Source organism: Rana temporaria, chromosome 8, assembly GCF_905171775.1.
Source record: "Rana temporaria chromosome 8, aRanTem1.1, whole genome shotgun sequence".
Lineage (NCBI taxonomy): Eukaryota > Metazoa > Chordata > Amphibia > Anura > Ranidae > Rana > Rana temporaria.
In genome coordinates, this window is record NC_053496.1 from 81,407,905 (window position 1) to 81,427,904 (window position 20,000).

General features: G+C 41.6%; 1 protein-coding gene across 1 annotated transcript in view; it reads left to right on the top strand.

Annotated features, from left to right (window-relative positions):
- Positions 1–20,000, top strand: part of PTEN (phosphatase and tensin homolog) — a 108,391-nt gene that overhangs the window by 34,576 nt on the left and 53,815 nt on the right. The window contains 1 exon segment of the mRNA XM_040362082.1: positions 10,338–10,422. Coding sequence (XP_040218016.1) covers positions 10,338–10,422 — 85 coding nt within the window.

The window sequence follows — 20,000 nt, forward strand, 5'->3', positions numbered from 1 at the left end:
AAAATGTTAATGGTGCATTAAACCCTTCAGCCCTGGTTCACACTGATGCGATGATTGGAATGCACAAGATTCGCTGTGTTTCCCCGCATTACATTGCACTGCTTGGCAATCGCATGTCCATGCGAGATAATAAGACATACAAAACCGCTTAGACATTGCATGTGCTGCGATTCCTGTGTGAATCGTATGCAGTGTTTTGCATGGATCAGTGTGAACCTAGGCTAAATGTGAGCACTACAAAAAATATGCTCAGTGAAAAAGCACTATTATTACCCTTTAAATGCAGATAATGTCTATAGCAAGTTTGTGAATGTTCTTGTACATAGCAGCACAAGAGAGCTGCATGATGACTGGTCAGATTGGTTCTGCTCCTTCATTGTCCAGCCAGCATGTTGAGAGTACAGTGAGGGGGAGAAAGTATTTGCTCCCCTGCTGATTTTGTACATTTGCCCACCGACAAAATAATGATCAGTCTATAATTTGAATGGTAGTTTTATTTTAACAGTGATTTGCATTTCAATGAGTAAGTATTTGATCGCCTATTAATTGGCAAGATTTCTGGCTCCCAGGTGTCTTCTTTTTATACAGGCAATGAGCTGAGATTAGAAGCACACTCAAAGGGAGTGCTCCTAATCTCGGCTTGTTGTATAAAAGACACCTGTCCACAGAAGCAATCGGATTCTCATCCCAAAGGTGCTCTGTTGAACTGAGATCTGGTGACACTGGATGCCATTGGCGTACAGTGACCACATTGTGTTCCAGAAACCAGTGGTGAGATGATTTGCGCTTTGTGACATGGTGCATTATCCTGCTGGAAGGAGCCATCAGAAGATGGGTACACTGAGGTAATAAAGGGATGGACTTTGTTGGCAACAATTCTCAGGTGGACCGTGGCATTTAAACAATGCTTAATTGGTACGAACGGGCCCAAAGTGTGGCAAGAAAATTTTCCCCACACCATTATACCACCACCAACCTGAGCAATTGATACAAGGCAGAATGGACCCATGCGTTTGTAAAGTTTACACAAAATTCTGACCCTTGCCATCTGAATGTTGCAGCTGAAATCGAGACTCTTCAGACCAGGCAACGTTTTTCCAATCTTTTTTTTTTTTTTTTTCAATTTTGCTGAGCCTTTGCGAGTTGTAGCCTCAGTTACCTGCTTTTAGGTGAGAGGAGTAGCAATGGGTGTGGTCTGCTGCTGCTGTAGTCCATCTGCTTCAAGGTTTGATGTGTTGTGCATTCAGGGATAGTTATTTGAGTTACTGTTATGCCTTTCTATCATCTCAAACCAGTCTGCCCATTCTCCTCTGACATCAATAAAGCATTTTCGTCCACACAACTGCCTCTCACTGGATATTTTCTCATTTTCAGACCTTTCTCTGTAGACCCTAGAGATGGTTGTGTGTGAAAACTGCAGAAATTGAACAGTTTTTGAAATACTCCTACCAGACTGTCTGACACAAACAACCAAGCCATGTTCAAAGTCACTTAAATCCCCTTTCTTCCCAATTCTGATGCTTAGTTTGGACTCTTCACCACATCTAGTTGCCTAAATGCATTGAGTTGCTGCCATGTGATTGGCTGATTAGCAATTTGTTTTACCAAGCAATTGAACAGCTGTACTTAAAGCGGAGCTCCGCCCTATTTCAATACATTATCTTAATCAAACAGCAGACTAGAATGCATTAAAGAACGGAAGTTTTTTTTTTTCTGTGACACCGCCCATTTAGATGGAAACCCGGAACAAGGAAATGAGTGCTTGTGGGCTTCGCAGTGCCCACAAGCAAAATGGAAACGGAGTTACAAAGAAAATATAAGTTATAATTCCAGACAAAATCAGACAAGGGATGACTTTAAACAGCAGAAGAGTGAGTCCTCTCTTTATACACCATAAATAAATTTAATGCCCAAAAAAAAAACAAAAAAAAAAAAACGAATGGCCGCGGGAGATCCGCTTTAATAAAGCTATGTGTGTATATGTATTGTAACGAGCAGGGCACCCTGATCCCTCCTGTATTGTAACTGTACTATCTTCCCTGATGTTGCAAACTGTTGGCGCTATATAAATCCTGTGTGTGTGTGTATTTCTCTCCATCTCATTCTCTATCACTAGGAGGCATCACGTCACTTCCTCACCGCTGGTCAGTAAGCCGCTGAAGTGGAGAATTGGGCATTGCATTGCTGTTCTATGGATTCTCAATGCCATTTGGTTAATGCAAGCTATGTATGTTGCAATGGAGGAACGGTTATGGCTTGCAACCGTGAAAACCTATATTTAAAAAAATAAATAAAATCCAAATGACATGATAAAACAATATTTAATAATTTTATGGAACCACTTTGAATGTAAAGTATGAGTGAGAACGCCTCAGCCACTGTAGAGTATGCAGAGTTCAATTTTGTTTTTGTGTTCAGGTCTCTTTAATTCTTTTTCCTCCCCCTAGTAATGCGTGATCTACAAGTGCTTTCTCCGTTGCTTACCGAGTGAAACAGGCATTCTTCGAAGAACATTTCTAAAAGCGTTTTCTAGCCAAAAAGGATTATTTCCTGCCTCAGGATTTGAAGTTTAGAGTATAACAGTGCTTTTTTTCAAGTACAGTCACTTCAGAAATGAGCTTGGCAGACACCATGAATATATCCCCTATGCTGAAAATACCAAAGGCGTTTTCCTTGGCCTAGCCGTGGTATCCCGAGCACAAAGTGTTCACTGTTGTAAGAGGAGATACTGCTGAAAGTCTGCACCATGACTGAGAACAGACACTGCTTTATATCCCTGGTGCTTGTACTCCAACTCCTCTCTGCACAACCTGACAAGTTCATTACTGGTTTAGTGTCACATCAATTTATACAGGTTCTTCTTTTTGCGGGATAGTGATGTAGTGGAGGATGCCCTTGGTTGTCTGTGTAAAATAACAAATTGGCATTGAACATATATTAAGATTTTTTTCAATAAGCAGGTAAGAGACAAATAATGTCTGTCCCTCGTCTGCCAGTACTTTGCAATGAAATAGACATTCATTTTTCTTCTTCCTGAAATATTTCCAGGATTATGGAATATATATATATATATATATATATATATATATATATATATATGTATGTATGTATGTATGTGTGTATGTATATATGTGTATATATATATATATGTATATATATATATATATATATAAATGTGTGTGTGTGGTTTTTGTTACAATTGATCTGGTTTAGTTGTAAAATGTGAACAGTGAAGAGATTGGTGTGACCTTTGGCTGCCTAATGAACATTGGTTTTCAACAGCTTACCATGGCAAGACTGCTGAGGCTGTCTTTACTTTGAGAGATTACATACTATTGCTTTTTACCCTTATATATATTTTTTAGATACAGGAACTGTGTTCGGTGTGCTGTACAATAGCTTCGTTTTTATAATTTTGCTATCGGTACTAAAAAAAATTACTGTAACTTTTAAAATGACCGTATTTATCGGGGTATTGCCCGCACCCCTAATTTTGACCTGTTTTTCTTGTAAAAAAACATTTTATTACATTTTACTACTTACAGTTTTGGTGTCTTGCCCGGCGGCCTCGTCCGGTCCGGCGTCCGTCTGCGGCCTCGTGGTGTCCTCCCGGCTTCTCCCGCGCTGTCTTCATGTCGAATCCCCGCTTCCCGCGCTCAGTTTGAAGCCTCCGCCGACATATACCGAGCACAGTACACTCAGGTATATTCGGCCAGGCTCGGCTTCTCACGCATAAACGTCAGAGCGTGACTACGAGTGAAGCCGAATGTTCCCGAGTGTACTGTGCTCGGTCTATGTCGGCGCAGGCATTCAAGCACGGCGCGGGTATCGGCGTATATCGCGCACCCACGATTTTGCCCTGATTTTCAGGGCAAAAAAGTGCGCGATATACGCCGATAAATACGGTAGATTAAGTTGGGTTTGTGCAGATAATTGGCATAACTGCAACATTCTCATAGGTTTGTGAACCTTAAGGCATTCACATTAGCGTTTTGTAATCATGGACAGAATCGTTAAGACGCTTAATTGCGGCAATACTTGTGATGTGCGTTTGGGTGACATTCATTCTTATAGGCACTCCAGATATGTGATTTTGCTGCACAGCATGCAAAAAATGCAGTAAACCATGCGTGTGAAAATGCACTTGGCTCAGGGCTAAAATTTTGGTCTTTGAGCTCATTTGCAGTGACAAACGCACATATGCACGACGCATGGAAATGCGTGTCCGTTCAAAAAGGATCACAAAAAGCAACTTGTGTTCTCGTTACAAGAAATGTCAATGCAAGTGTTTAATGCTTATGCCGTAATTACCAATGTCACACACAACATCCCATGGTTTTTACTACCTGGTGATTATTGGGGGAGAGCATTTTTTTATTTTTTTCTGATTTTTCATGGGTTTTAGATCAAGCACAGCACATCAGGTGCTGTTTTTCTTCCTGCTGACTGATGGGCCACACACAGCCAGAGATCTAGAGCAAAGACCATCTAAAAAAAAAAAAAAAACTTTTTTTTTTTAACCACTTCAGCCCCGGAAGATTTGGCTGGCTCAATGACCAGGCCCTTAACTGGCTCATTAACTGACAATTGCGCATGTTGTCGTGCGATGTTGTACCCAAACAAAATTAATGTTCTTTTTTTTTTTTTCCCCCACAACTAGAGCTTTTGGGGGTATATCGATCACCTCTGCCTTTTTTTTTTTGTGCTATAAATAAAAGCAACCATTTAAAAAAAATTATATATTTATATAAAAATATATTTTTGCTGTAGTAAATATCCCATTTTGTTTAAAAAGCAAAAAACAAACTTTTCTGTGTTTTAGGCCGATATTTATTCTACATGTTTTTGGTAAACAAAATCGCAGTAAGCAGACATTGATTGGTTTGCACAAAAGTTATAGCGTCTACTAACTATGGTAAAACTCGAAAAATTTGAATATTGTGCAAAAGTTAATTTATTTCACCAATGCAACTTAAGGACCGGTACACACTGATGGCAGCTGCGATTTAATGTTCTAGCCAATGAAATCATAGTGTAAAAAAAAAGGTGTTCACTTCCTGTGTACTTCCTGGTTTTTGTGGAGAATCGCATGGTGACATTTGCACATATGTGAACCATCATTGCGATTCCAGAACTATTTACATTGATGTCTATGGAGACTAAATTCGCAACGCAGTAAAGTCGGACAAGACACCACCCCCCCTTCTTTTTTATTTTTTTTTATTTCATTCGTAGAGGAATCGCAACGCATGTATGTGAACAACCGTCATTGAAAAAACGACTTTAGGGATGACATGCGAATTTTAAGTGTTTTTTGACACATCACATTCGTTATGAACTTGCACAAGTGGGAACCGGGCCTAAGAGGTGAAACTAACATTTGAGAGACTCATTACATGCAAAACAAGATAGTTCAAGCCGTAATTTGTCATAATTGTGGTGATTATGGCTTACAGCTCATTGAGCCGTGCGCTGGCAGGACGTCAAAAAAAAGTCCTGCTAGCCGCATCTTTAAAGAGCGTACACACCGCTCCTAAAGCGCCCCTGTCCATTGAAATTTATGGGAAGCGCTGGCAAAGCGCTGCTGCAGGGGCGCTTTTAGCCCTTTTTCGGATGCTTTTTCTAATTTTTTGCATACGCCCATACACTGTACTTGTGTTTTTACTATAGCACCACCATATACACGAGGACAACAGAGCACAGTCATTCATGGTAATTATTATGGGCTGTATGCTGTGCATTGACTGCCCAGGTGAAGGAAAGACTGGCAGTTACCCTCAGTGGACTCAGCCATGGGCTGGAGTCTTGAAGGTTTTTTGTTTTCCCCTTAACATCCCAGGGAAATCTGTATGTTTAGTCTAATACAAAATGCTATTTGCAACAGCTCTGTAGAAATGGATCTGAATTTACTAGTAATGCCGGGGTTTTCAATGTCACTATCATTTTCAGCTGGATCATTGTGTTTTGGAAATGTTCATTGATGTCGCAATATTCTAGCAAGATACCATTTTTTTCCCCATTAGTGCCATACTTTTTTATTTTTTTTTATTTATCATGTATGTGTTATTGGACACCATATTGTTTTTCTTGCATTATTTTATCGATTTGATGATCTCCTTTCAAAGGTTACAAACTTTACTTGATGCATTTAATTAAACACCAGCTGTACTCCAATTTTGTTTTTCTCTTTTGGATGGCGCTTTTTAAAGCCTTTTGGGAAGTTTGTATGAATACATGTGGCTGTTGTCAGTGCTGTATGAACTGTATATCCTACTATGTAGTTTATTTTGCAGCAGTAGTACAGGGACTTCCTATCCCATTCATGAATCAAAATGGAGTTGGGCTGAGGGCTGTTCACCATTCACAGGATGTCTTGTATTTTTATGAATGCATATAAGGCGTCCTCCGATGGCGAGCACGTGATGTCACAAACTCTACCTCATCCAGTCGGCCATAAAGTCTTATTGCCACACTGCCCCCAGCTGACTCGGCCCTATAGCCCAACAAGCTCCTGCTTCCCACTAATTGGGGACTCACTTAGCAGGTGGCATGTCAGACCTCTGAAAAGATTTTGTTGCTTCTCCACAGAGAACAAGGGTTCCTCTCTGCAGCATACTAGCGCAGGACAGGCTTTTCTATTTTAGCAGATTTTTTTTTTTTTTTTTTTAAAAGACCTAAAACTGTGAATTTGCACAGTATTGTTTTGATGCACTTGGGATGTATTTAGCGCATTTATTCAATCCGTTAACGTTTTACAAATATCTCTTGTAGTAACATAGTAAACATTGTAAGTAATCTTATGTAGATTTGGATAAGAACAGTAGAAATGTGTACTGGGTTGTCTGACGGGTCGTTATTACGGTATATTTAACAATTTTGTATACTATAGGTCCGACCCACCTTTTATTTTCACCATCCTTTTTCAAACTACTGTTATCGCTTTGCTGTTATAAATATAGAAAAGGAAAATGGGAAAGCGAGTGAAGTTACAGGGCACTAAACAACCCTTCTCGGTCTCATAACTTCTTCCATGGGTCCCACGCTTTATGTAATTTCAATATTTTTGAACATATATGCGAGTTGATTCTTAATCCTTATCTAATTCAATTTGTGTTTGACATTCACTAGACACATCTGACTGTTTCCAGCTCCTCGCAATTGTGATTCTGACAGCCAACATTATATGGCCTTAATCTTTTTGAATATTTAGCGCTATCACTGTGATCTTGGGTAACAATGCAGTTTTTGGTCATCTAGGAATATTTACACTGTGACAGAGTATAGAAAATTGAAGATTCTAATCCAGAATCTAGGTAATTGAGGATTGCCACCAAATATGGAGCAAGGTACACGTCTGGCCACAGTTTCCAAAGCATTGGGAGGATGTTTGTAGGCAGAATTTGGCTGTCCTGGTTGGCACCTTTTTGTGCTTACTGTTATGGTAACCCTGGCTTTTTCTGCAACATTTTCTACCGTTGTACATTTATTACTAAAAAAATAATATAAACTGAAAATTCAGTTTTGCTTTAACAGCCGCTATCCTGGAGAGTCAAAGGTTCTTCTCTACTATGTTTCAGAGTGACAAAGTTCTAAAACAAGATAGTTGGAACGGCTGCTAAGCAACTAGCGTTGGGGTGCATTCACATTTGTAAATGTAATGGGGCGCAACTAGCTGCCGGAGTAGACAGGTTCTCATTACTTTCAATGAGACTGCTTTTACAGCTGGATCCTCCATTGGGGTTCTCATCTTATCACTGAGTAGGTGAATAACAAGTGTGAATGCACCCTTAGGGTGAAACTGTATTTTGACAGGACAATATCTCCCCAAAGAAGCCATGTGACCCTGTGTCGTAACACGTATTGGAGGGGCCAATCTGTCGTCACACTGAGGCACGCATTGTGAATGAGAAACTTATATAGCGCAACACATGCAAACTGAATCGCCTCTGGGCGCTTAGTATCCGTTCCCTAAGTAAACTTTTGCCCTCAGAAGAGATGGGTTTTGATTTTTCTTCTGAAGGCCAGGTAGTTCACCGCCAATCGAATGCTGGTTGGTAGAGCGTTCCATAGTCTAGGTCCTTGGACTGCAAATCACATGGTTGTGAGCATACCATGGAAATACTGTCTGTCTTATACCCACACTGTGAGGACCAAATGCTTTTTAGTTTGTTGCACTCTAAGCACAGGAAAATGTGAGTGTTTTTATACTTGGTGTTTAATCACTTGCCGACCACCCGCCGTCGTTGTACACCGGCTTTTTGAAGAGGAATATCATTGTTATGGAAGCAGTTAGCTGCCATAACCCCTGTATCCTCTTCAGCGGGTGGTCAGCTTTCAGATAAAAGTGGTCTCTGCAGAGCATTTGCCGCAAGATCACTTTTATTTGGGGGCGGAAGAGGGCCCTCCCGCCAAGCTCCGGTGCCCTCAGCAGCTTACCATTGTCGCTGTGGGCGCTTGGCTGTGGCTTCACAGCCAGGCACGCGCTGCACACCCTGACTGGCCAAGCAATCATCTGAGACCTGTGACGTGTCCCAGATGATTGCCGAGAGACAGGGGGAGAGGTGAGCTCCCTTCCTTGGGAGGAAGTGGGAGCTGGAGCCCTCTAAAAAGAGTATTTCTGCTCCCCCCCCCCCCCCAAAAAAAAAGAACATGCAAAATTTGTTATGTCAGGGGGGGGTCACCTTCCCTTAAAGCAGAAGTTCAGTTTTTGGGTGGAACACCGCTTTAATACGGGTGGAACATGCAATGTGTTCTAAAAGGTGAGCTTGTCCATTATATGACCCCTAGTATCCTGATCTAATGCGACATATACAAAAGAAAAACAGATCTGGCAACAAGTTGCCAAGCAGGATAAAAGTATAGAAATAATTTGGCAGAGAACTCTAATTCCTATCGCATCACAACTTAAATATGCATCAAAGCTGATCATTTCCTCTACATCACTTCCCCTTCAAGCACTTTCCACTTAAAAAAAAAACACATTATATTTGATGGGGATTCCGAAAATTTGTTTTCGGTTATCGGAGAGTTCCAGTAATAGTTATTGGAGGGAGGGAGGGAGGATTGGAGGTTTTGCTCAACCTCTTGGACACAGAAAGTTCCCGTTAGGGGTGTCGGAGAGGTTGATGCACTCCGGATATCTTATCCTTTAATTATTCTAAGTAATTTAATCTGGTACACTCAATTAGTTTTATCCCTTATATAACTTATTGTGCGATAACGCTAGACCTAGGAATTCCTTGATATATGAAAATATTCTGTTTCTCTTTCAAGTTTAAAGTATTACTTTGAAATAGTCTTTTAATTTAGCTTATGTGAACTGCCTTACTTTCACCACATGGTGTAGAGCATATAGGATGGATAGATATAAGTGGCAGTTAATAAGACAGGAATGATTATTATGAATTGAAATGTATTTAAATTATTATATTTCTGCGTGCTATTGACTTATTTATTGCTAATTTAATACAAATGTATGTATTTATTTTATTGAAAATAAACTTAAATTTGAATGAAAAAAAAAAAAAAACACACTTTCATGGGCATTTAACAAGCATTCTGCGTTGCAATTGTGTCATAAATGCCATAGGTGCATTAAAGTGGTTGTAAACCCCTTTAACCTACAGGTAAGCCTAGATTAGGGCTTACCTGTAGGTGCAACAAATATCTCCCAAACCTAAAAGGTTTAGGAGATATTTGCAGAAATGACAGACGCTGATGTCTAGGGCGCATGCGTGCTGTAGACAACGGCGCAGGCGCACTGAAAGTGCCGTTTATGTCAATGGCATTAACGGGGGTCAATGCCGTGATTTCGCGCATGCGTGGGAGTGACGTCATCGCCGCTCTGGCCAATCACCGCGCCGGAGCGGTAACAGGCAGAAGATGCGAGGAGGACTTCGGGGGCTTCTATCTCGGGTAAGTGCCACATAATGAGCTAGTATTGGGGGGGGGGGGGTTTACTTCCTCTTTAATGAGCATTGCTTTTCCCTTAGATTATATCATAATGATCACAGGTGATTGGGCTAATTTCTGGTGTGGGTGTGTGTGTTTTTTTTGTTTGGGATTAAAAGTATATTTGTCTTTTGTTATACGGTCCCATTATAGGTGAAATATGGGAAAAGTAACTAGTTGGATTCTTTACTTCATATACATTTTAAGGTCATCGTTGTTGAAAATATTAAATCCAGAGACCGGTATCAACAATTTCAGAAGGACAGCAACTTTTACGTGTTTTTTTCTTTCTTTAATTGTATCAGTCTTTAAATGATCTGCTATAAACTATTCATTTTATGCATCACTATATAGCATTTGTTACTTACCTTGACAGAAATCTTTAGATATTTATCCAAATATAATTGCTATGGGATTTCCAGCAGAAAGACTTGAAGGTGTATACCGAAACAATATAGACGATGTTGTAAGGTAAGTGTTTTTATTCTTTTTAAAAAAAGCATTTTGTTATTAAATACATGTGAAATGTGTGGGTCCAGAGAGTCCACAGCAGTCAGACTTTCTTCAAAAGGTTGTTTAAAAGGGGGGAAAACGCCCAGCATGTTTGACCCTTTCCCTCCCTCTTTCCCTTTTCATATCTGAAAAAGTATATAGAACTTTTAATGGGTTAGTATTTCTACATTTGTTGGTGCTCCTTTTTCACCATATTGACCTAAAAGTTGAATGTGGCTATTGAATTCCATTTTTGCATCCAGCTCCAGTGTGAGTCTTGAACTCCAGCTTTACCTCCTCAAAACTGATGCTTTTTGTGTGTGTGAATCCCAGATTTTGATGGACTTGACCAACATAGTAAAGGTCAGGGCTCGACAACCCGGGCGCCAGGTCGCAATTGCGACAAATTGTGACCTGGCGCCCGCCGGTAATTGAGGCCGCGGCTTTGTGGCCTACAAAGCCGCAGCCTCAATTACCCCCTGTCGCGGGCGATCGCGCGGTGGGGGGCGCACGGAGGCACAGGATCCCGTGACGGCCGGTAATTGAGGCCGCGGCCTTGTGAAGTCCCAAGCTTCCTTCTGTGACCTGGCACCATCTGGTGGTGGCCGTTGGCATTACAAGTAAAACCAATTCTAATGTGTAATTTTTCACTGCCATCTCCTTCCCTCTAATTAGAACCCCCAGACATTATATATATTTTTTATTCTAACACCCTAGAGAATAAAATGGCGATCGTTGCAATACTTACTTTCTGTCACGCGGTATTTGCGCAGCGGTCTTAGAAGCGCACTTTTTTTGGGGAAAAATACACTTTTTTTTAATTAAAAAAATAAGACGACATTAAAGTTATCACAATTTTTTTTTTTATATTGTGAAAGATAATGTTAAGCTGAGTAAATTGATACCCAACATGTCACTCTTCAAAACTGCTCGTGGAATGCAGACAAACTGTTAACCCTTTAAAATCTCCATAGGCGACGTTTAAACAATTCTACAGGTTGCATGTTTTGAGTTACAGAGGAGGTCTAGAGCTAGAATTATTGCTCTCGCTCGAACGATCGCGGCGATACCTCACACGTGTGGTTTCAATACCGTTTACATATGCAGGCGCTACTCACGTATGTGTTCGCTTCTGTGTGCAAGCTCGTCGGAACGGGGCACATTTTCTGGCTCCTAACTTTTTTTAGCTGGCTCCTAGATTCCAAGCAAATTTGTCAAACCCTTGTAAAGGTTAATTCCAGCTAATGCTTTTTTGATGCCTATATGATGGCATTGGGCAAGGAGACTTGCGCTGATCAGCCATAATTTTATGGCCACCCATCTAATATTGCATAGGGCCCCATTTTGCCAACAAAACAGCCCTGACCTATAACAACATGAATGCCACTAGACCTCTTTGTCTTCCTCTGGATCAACTGGTTATCTGGGATTGTACGATATTTTTTTTTATGGTTGAACTTGTGTTTACTTTTTTTTTTTCAACCTGACTATGTAACCTCTGAAGGTATGCTGTATTATTGGGCACCAAGTGGTCAGTAGCAAAGCCTGTAAGGGGTGGGGCCCTCCATGGATTGAGCTTTTTCCAGCACATCCCACAGATGCTCAATTGACTAAGATGTGGAGCAAAAATGTGCAGGCCAGGCACCTTGAACTCGTTGCGTACCTTAAAGCATTCTTGCACCATTTTTGCAGTGTGACAGGGTGCTATATCCTGCTGAAAGAGGCCATTGCCTTCAGGGAATATTTACATGAAGAGGTGTACTTATTAGAAACCATGTTTAGGTAGATGGTACGTGTCAAGTAACATCCACATGAATGGCAGGACCCAAGGTTTCCCAGCAAAACATTGCCCAAAGCATCACACTGCCTTCTGCTGACTTGCCGTTGGCCCATAGTGCAACCTGGTGCCGATTTTTGTTGACACTTGCACTTGTCGTTCATCAGACCATGCCCCCTCCTTCCATTGCTTTGTGGTCCAGTTCTGATGTTTACATGCTTATTGTAGGCACCTTTGGCTGTTGACACGGGTCAGCATGGGCACCCTGAATGGCCTGTTGTTATGCAGCCCCATTCACAACAAACTGCAATGCCCATTTTTTTGCTTTCAACACAACTTTAGGGACATGTTTATTTGCCGCCTAACGTCCCACCCACTTTTCAGCTGCCATTGTATTGAAATCATTTATATTTACTTACAGTGGTCATAAAGTTATGGCTGATTGGTATCTGCATGTGAGTAAAGAGTAGGGGGAGGAGCTCAGCGGTCTGCTTATGTCCTCATTTTTACATTTCTTGCTGGCCCAGTGTGGTGGTGATCAAGCAGTAGTCAGCCTGGCTATGCTACCTGGTAGGGCTTTGCAAATTGGACTGGAAAGAAATGCTTTTATACTTTTATAATGTGTTTCAGCTGTGTTTACCTAATTGCTTAGATTTCATCTATAATCGGTGCTTCTCTTCACTTATTATCTCTCTTCCAGCTCATCATATGCTTTTTTTTTTTTTTCCACCATATTAGGAACACTGACACAGCAGTTCTCGCACTAGGCCAGCTTGCAGGGTTGGAAAGATTAATACAATGTTAGCTTGTTGCAGACTGCACATTTGCATTAATAAATGAATTATTCTTTGCACACACTTATCTAGTACACTTTTGGAAGGTAATGAGTATATAGAGACAGTTTATCATAACAGATTTGTTTTTCTTAAATTTGCTACTGTACATTCATAAATCTGTTGTAGCTCCTTTTACCTTTTTTGCGTGGTGTATGCTTTTTAACCAAATGGCTACAAATGAACTAAATGTGACCCAGATTGCATTGTCTAAACTTCCTTCATTTTCTAACAGGATGTGTAGCTACACAAAGGCACCAAAATGCCATCCATGGTAAATCGCGTCATTAGGCTGGTGGTTCCTGCATGCCTTTGTTCTATCTATGATCAAATTAGGTCTAGTTGGAAGAACGTTGTCTCGGTTGCGAATATGTAGTCTTATTTTTGCCGTGTGCTGGAAATAATGTTCATATTGGGGGTTTTCTATTCCAGCCCAACGTTCTAGAATCTTTTCTGGCCTTTTTACAGTTCCAGTAACTGACATTCACCTTAAATCCTGGTTTACTGCAAATGAGAGCAGCACTAATCTGTAATTGTACGCTTATATGCACTGAAGCCATTGTTCTGCATAACCATACCTAATATGTGTGTATGGGATTGTATTGCAGTGTCTGAAATAAGAAGTCTTTGTTGACTGATCTTTTGTTTAATAAAATAATTTGGGAATTATTTTTGTTCATTTTCATAACTGTTACTAATAGGGGCAATTTATCAAAACTCAATATATAGACAGCTTTGCATAGTAACCAATCCGCTTGTTAAGTTATAGCAGAAATAAATCCTCTTCTTTACAGCCAAGGAAACCGGCTTCTTGGCCTCTGTTTGATCTACAGTTGCCATGGAGAGTACAAGCAACTGTGATCGCTATCATTCATGGCATGCCTTGAACTGTTAGGGAAACTGAATCAATGGGTTTAGTTCTGCTTTGAAAATCAAAGATAGAAGCGGATTGGTTGCAATGCATTCTGGCTGTTGGTTTTGATACATTCCCCTTAATATGTTTAACCGGTTCATTACTACGCACTTTCATCCCCTTCCTAAACAGGCCAATTTTCAGCTTTCAGTGCCGTTACACTCTGCATGACAATTGTGCGATCATGCAACGCTGTACCCAAATTTAATTTTTATAATTTTCTTCCAACAGAGAGATTTCTTTTTTTTTTCACATCAGACTCCACCTATAGGAACAGCGAAACTCGCTCACGGTTAGGTTGCTTCTTATGTCTCATCTTGGTTTCGCATCATTCGTGAGTTATCAAGCATCCCCCTCCCCCCTCTTTATCGTAGTACATGATGTAGATTAAGTAAGTAAAACAAGAAGTAGACTAAGCGTTAATATTTCTTAGGTTTTTTCCTTTCTACATAAATGGATGCCTATCAGTTAGAGGTCTTCTAGTTACGGTTTCTACAATCTACCTCCACTGGTCCCTATAAGTCCATGGCCCTGAGATTTTTCGCATAACTCCATGTCTTCTTGAATGTCAATCAATGTGACCATTTCTCCTTTCGGGCCATATTTCCCTCCTCGATGCTGTTCTTTAACCCTTCCATACGATATGTCTCTTCTACAGAGTCTATCCATTCCCATGTTGAGGGGCACTCAGCCTCCTGCCATTTCTTAGGTATTTACCTTTTGGCTGCGTTTAGCAGGTGTGGGACCAAGCACTTTCTGTAGGGTTTCACCGCTTCCTCTCCCCCGTGGAACAACACAGTCCATGGATCGTATTTGATCTTCTTCCCAGTTATATCCTTTATGTATTCCATGATTTTTTCCCAGTATTTTTTAACTTTTGGGCACGTCCACCAGAGGTGGGCCATTGTCCCTATGGCCCTACAACCTCGCCAGCAGTCTGCCGACTGCCCCTCTTTAAATTTACTTGTTTTGTCTGGCGTTTATGTACCATCTCGCTAAGCACTTATAATTCATTTCTGCCGTTCTACTATCGACAGCCGAAGAGTGGGTCAGCTTCAACATTTTACTTATTGTGGAATTATCTTTTTGTGTTCCTAACTCCGTTCCCATTTTTTTATGAACGGAGGGATCTCCAGCCCGTCCACTCCCATCAATATTTTGTACAGTCTTGAAATTATACTTTTTTTTTCTGTGGTACATAGGCTTTCTACTTCGGTTAGTTGTTCTCCAGTCCTTATTGGCTGGAGTAATTTTTGTACAAAGTGGGCCAGCTGATATCTACATTCATTAATTGTCATTAAGTCCTCGTTGTGCTTTAATTCCTGTAGTGTTTTTAATTTCCCATTCTTTGTTAGATCCCTTAACTGTGCATTGTCTTTTTTTTTTTAATCCAATTCCCCCCTACTGTTTTCCCCGGTGCAAAGTACTCATTATCTTTTAGCCTTATAAGAGGTGAGTTATACTCCTTATCTATTTTTTTTTGTAGAGTGTCCCAAATTTTTAGTGCGTTACGTGTTACCTTGTGTATGTTATCATTTAATGCTCTGTGCTGTGGTGGGTTCCAAATATTCCCTAATTTTACATTTGCTAGTGCATTTTCTAATTTCACCAATCTCTTCTCCTTATTGTCCCTTGCCCACTCGATGACCCTCGACATTACCACCGCTTCGTAGTACCTCTCAATGTCTAGGATAGCTAAGCCCTTGTGTTTTTTGTCCTGTTTAAGGACAAGGAACGCTATTCTGTGTTGTAAGCACTGATTGTAGTGCGAAACGTCAGCTGTATGCCCCTGTCTTTGCTGTGATGTGTGGTGTTTGAATACATTTACCAATAAAAGGCAACCGAGAAGGTTTTTCCAGAGTGCGGCTGTCCAAACATTTCTTTCTACAATTGACAGGAATAGACCTGGGGACCCCTCCTCTTTCATCTTTCTGATGAGCAGCAGGGCTCTCACCCCGTTGTCCCTTCCCTCTCTTTCAGGGACAAAACCCACCTGGTCTGGGTGGACTAGTGAGGACATGTGCCTCTTCAGTCGCTCCGCCAGCACTTTTGCAAACAACTTGGTGTCTGCATTAAGTAGCGATATTGGCCTATACCCGGAGCAAAGCTTTACGTCTTTCCCTTTTTTCGGGATTACTGTGATTGTAGCTTCCAGGGCATCCCTACTCATTTGATAGTCCTTTCCCAGTCCGTTATAATATTGGCACAGTCTTTGGTATCAGTATGTCTTTACACTTTTTATAATATAGCGTTGTGAACCCGTCCGGGCTTTTACCCGGAGCTGAGTTTGCCAAGGCTTTGCTGATCTCTTCCTCTGATATGGGCCCGTCCAAGGTCTTACTCTCGATCAGGCCAATATTTGGGAGTCACAGTCTAGTAGCTGTAGTTTTTTCCATTTTTTCCCCTTCCATCCATGTCTCCTGCTTCACCGAATATAACTCCTCATAGTAAGTTTTGAAAGTTTCTGCTATGTCTTTTGTGGAGTGTACCACCTCCCCCTTTTTATTGTGGATTTTGTTCATGTAGTTTCTTTTTTTTTTTTTGCACCATTTTTGCTAGATGTTTGGTAAGTTTGTTACCCCATGTACCTCTCCTTTGCTATTCTATTGAATTTACTTCTAGTCTCTTGTTCCAGTAGATCTTTGAGTTCGTCCCTTTTCCTGACTAAGTCTTGGTATAGCTCCTTATGTCTCGCCTGTATTTTTTATGTTTTTTTTTCAATTTTAGATATTTCGGCGGTTAACTTGTTAATTTTCAAATTCCAATTTTTTTTCCTCTTGGCTCCCTCGGAGATCAAAATCCCTCTGATGAAAGCTTTATGTGCGTCCCATAAGATTGAATTGGGAACTTCATCGGTGTCATTTATCCTAAAGTAATGGTTTAATTCTGTTTTAACCCTTTCTAGGCTTTCTTCGTCAATTATCAGTCCTTCATTCAGTCTCCAAGGGCAGCATGTTCTTTGGTGACCAGGGATAGTCATTGTCATGCTAACCGGAGCATGATCGGATAGTGATGCAATTTCTATTCTTGAGTCCACAATGTATTCCAACAGGCAATGATCGACCATGATATAATCAATCCTGGAGTACGTCTCGTGCACAGGGGAATAAAAAACGTATAGTCCAGCTGTTTTGCATGTAGTACTCTCCAGATGTCAACTATCTGGCAACTGTACATTTTTTTATTTATTTTTTTGAGTTGGATGCTATTCTTCCCCTGTGCACGTGACGTACTATCCACCTCTGGCTCTAGGCAGAAGTTCAAGTCTCCCGCCAGGATTGTTTTCCCTGCCTTGAAGTCCTGTAACCTGCCCAATACTTCACTGACATACTTGATTGGTTGCCTGTTGGGTGCATATATATTCGCCAAGGTGCATACTGTTTCCCCTAGTTTCCCCTTTAGAAAAATAAATCTTCCATCGGCATCAGTCATCCTCTCTTCTAATGTAAATCAAACCCCTTTCTCGTTTTGAGACCGTGTCCCCATAGAACCATAGCGGAAAATCAGGGTAGTATAACTTGACGTTAGATTTAAGGGTCAGGTGGGTCTCCTGCAGGAAAACGACATCCGCTTTGTAACGACTGAGTTCTCTTAGTATCTTGTGCCTCTTAGTCGGGGGTATTCAATCCTCTGACATTGTAGGTCATAAATTTAATTGCGGTCATCTCTCCCACTTTTTTGTTCTTTTTATTTTTTTATTTTTAACCAAACTCTGTGCGGTAGCCCCCTCCCTCCCCCTCACCCCTCGCTCCCCCCCTCGCCCTGTGTCTCATACACCGCGGGTCCATTCATAATCAGGGCTGTGATTATCAGTGCCCTGATTACCTGTACAATCTCTGCTGTGAGGAGATGCTGCTGATTGGCTCTGAGCTGAAAACGGCACTGTTTGCATTTGGACACAGCCGATGACATGATTAAAGAGTCATCGGCTCTTTACCCAGATCAAGATTGCGCTGGCAGGTGGTAGTTAAAGGTTCTGCTGTTTTGCACAGAGCAGCCCCGATCCTTGTCTTGGGTCCACTGCTGGTGCTCCTGACTTGTGCCCCCAATAGCATGTCGCTTGCAATGTGGACACTGGTAAATGCTCACTTCCAAGGCTCTGATCTATGCATCCATAAGACCCGCAGAGCCGTGGCTCAGTCTTGCCAGCCACCACCTGCTTTCTCCTTGTTGGCTCACTAGCTGTGTTTGACAGCAGTGGGAGCCAATGGCTCAGTCAATGAGAAAAGGAAGTCCCAGGGACAGCCGAGGCTCTTGTGCACAACACTAGATCGAGAGGGAGCCAAGGTAATTGTTAGGGGGGCTGTGGGGGGGAGCAGCACACGGAAGGGTTGGTCTTATACCTTGATGCAATAAGGAAAACCTTCAGCCTTTACAAGCACTTTAATAAATATATTTCTGATAATCGAACATTCAAAAAAACAGTCCCTTTGCCAGCCCTGGAGCTTACACACAGTTTGGACCCCTGCTTCCTACAGAAGAAGGGAGCTTCATTGGGTGGGAGCTTTGTTCTTACAAGAGAACCTGTTGCTTTGCCTTAAATGGGCAAATTTGTGTTTGGTTAACCCCTTAACGCCCGCCGCACGACTATTTACGTCCGCACAATGGCACGGACAGGCAGAAGGACGTATATATACGTCCTTGCCTTTCCGCGGGTCAGGGGTCCGATCGGGACCCCCCCCCCCCCTGCTGCGTGCGGCGGGCGGATTCCCTCGGGGAGCGATCCGGGACGACGGCGCGGCTATTCGTTTATAGCCGCTCCGTCGCGATCGCTCCCCGGAGCTGAAGAACGGGGAGAGCCGTATGTAAACACTGCTTCCCCGTGCTTCACTGTGGCGGCGCATCGATCGTGTCATCCCCTTTATAGGGGAGACACAATCGATGACGTCGGACCTACAGCCACACCCCCCTAAACACACACTAGGTGAAGCCTAACACGTTCAGCGCCCCCTCAGCATTTTTTGCTGTGAAAATGACAATGGTCCCAAAAATGTGTCAAAATTGTCCGAAGTGTCCGCCATAATGTCGCAGTCACAAAAAAAATCGCCGCCATTAGTAGTAGTAAAAAAAAAAAAATTAATAAAAATGCAATAAAAATATCCCCTATTTTGTAAACGCTATAAATTTTGCGCAAACCAATCGATAAACGCTTATTGCGATTTTTTTTTATTTTTTTTTTTTTACCAAAAATAGGTAGAAGAATACGTATCGGCCTAAACTGAGGGAAAAAAAAAGTTATATATGTTTTTGGGGGATATTTATTACAGCAAAAAGTAAAAAATATTGCATTTTTTTCAAAATTGTCGCTCTATTTTTGTTTATAGCGCAAAAAATAAAAACCGCAGAGGTGATCAAATACCACCAAAAGAAAGCTCTATTTGTGGGGAAAAAAGGACGCCAATTTTGTTTGGGAGTCACGTCGCACAAACGCGCAATTGTCTGTTAAAGCGAGGCAGTGCCGAATTGTAAAAACGCCTTTGGGCATTTAGCAACATATTGGTCCGGGGCTTAAAGCGGTGGTTCCCCTAAAAATAAAATGTTGACATCGCATTTAGCAAATAAATTACAGTTAGAATCGGGTTGTTTTATTTAAAAAATACCTCCGTACGTATCGTTTCCATTAGTCGGTCCCACCGCCACTTCCGGGTACGATGCAGGCGGTGGGCGTTCCTAATTGATTGACAGGCATCCGAACGACGCATCCATCGCGTCACGAGATGCCGGAAAAAGCCGAACGTCGGTGCGCATGCGCCGTATAGAGCCGCACCGACGTTCGGCTTTTTTCGGCATCTCGTGACGCGATGGATGCGTCGTTCGGATGCCTGTCAATCAATTAGGAACGCCCACCACCTGCATCGTACCCGGAAGTGGCGGTGGGACCGAATAATGGAAACGATACGTACGGAGGTATTTTTTAAATAAAACAACCCGATTCTAACTGTAATTTATTTGCTAAATGCGATGTCAACATTTTATTTTTAGGGGAACCACCGCTTTAAGTGGTTAAAGTATGTTTGTACCAAGTAACTTAATG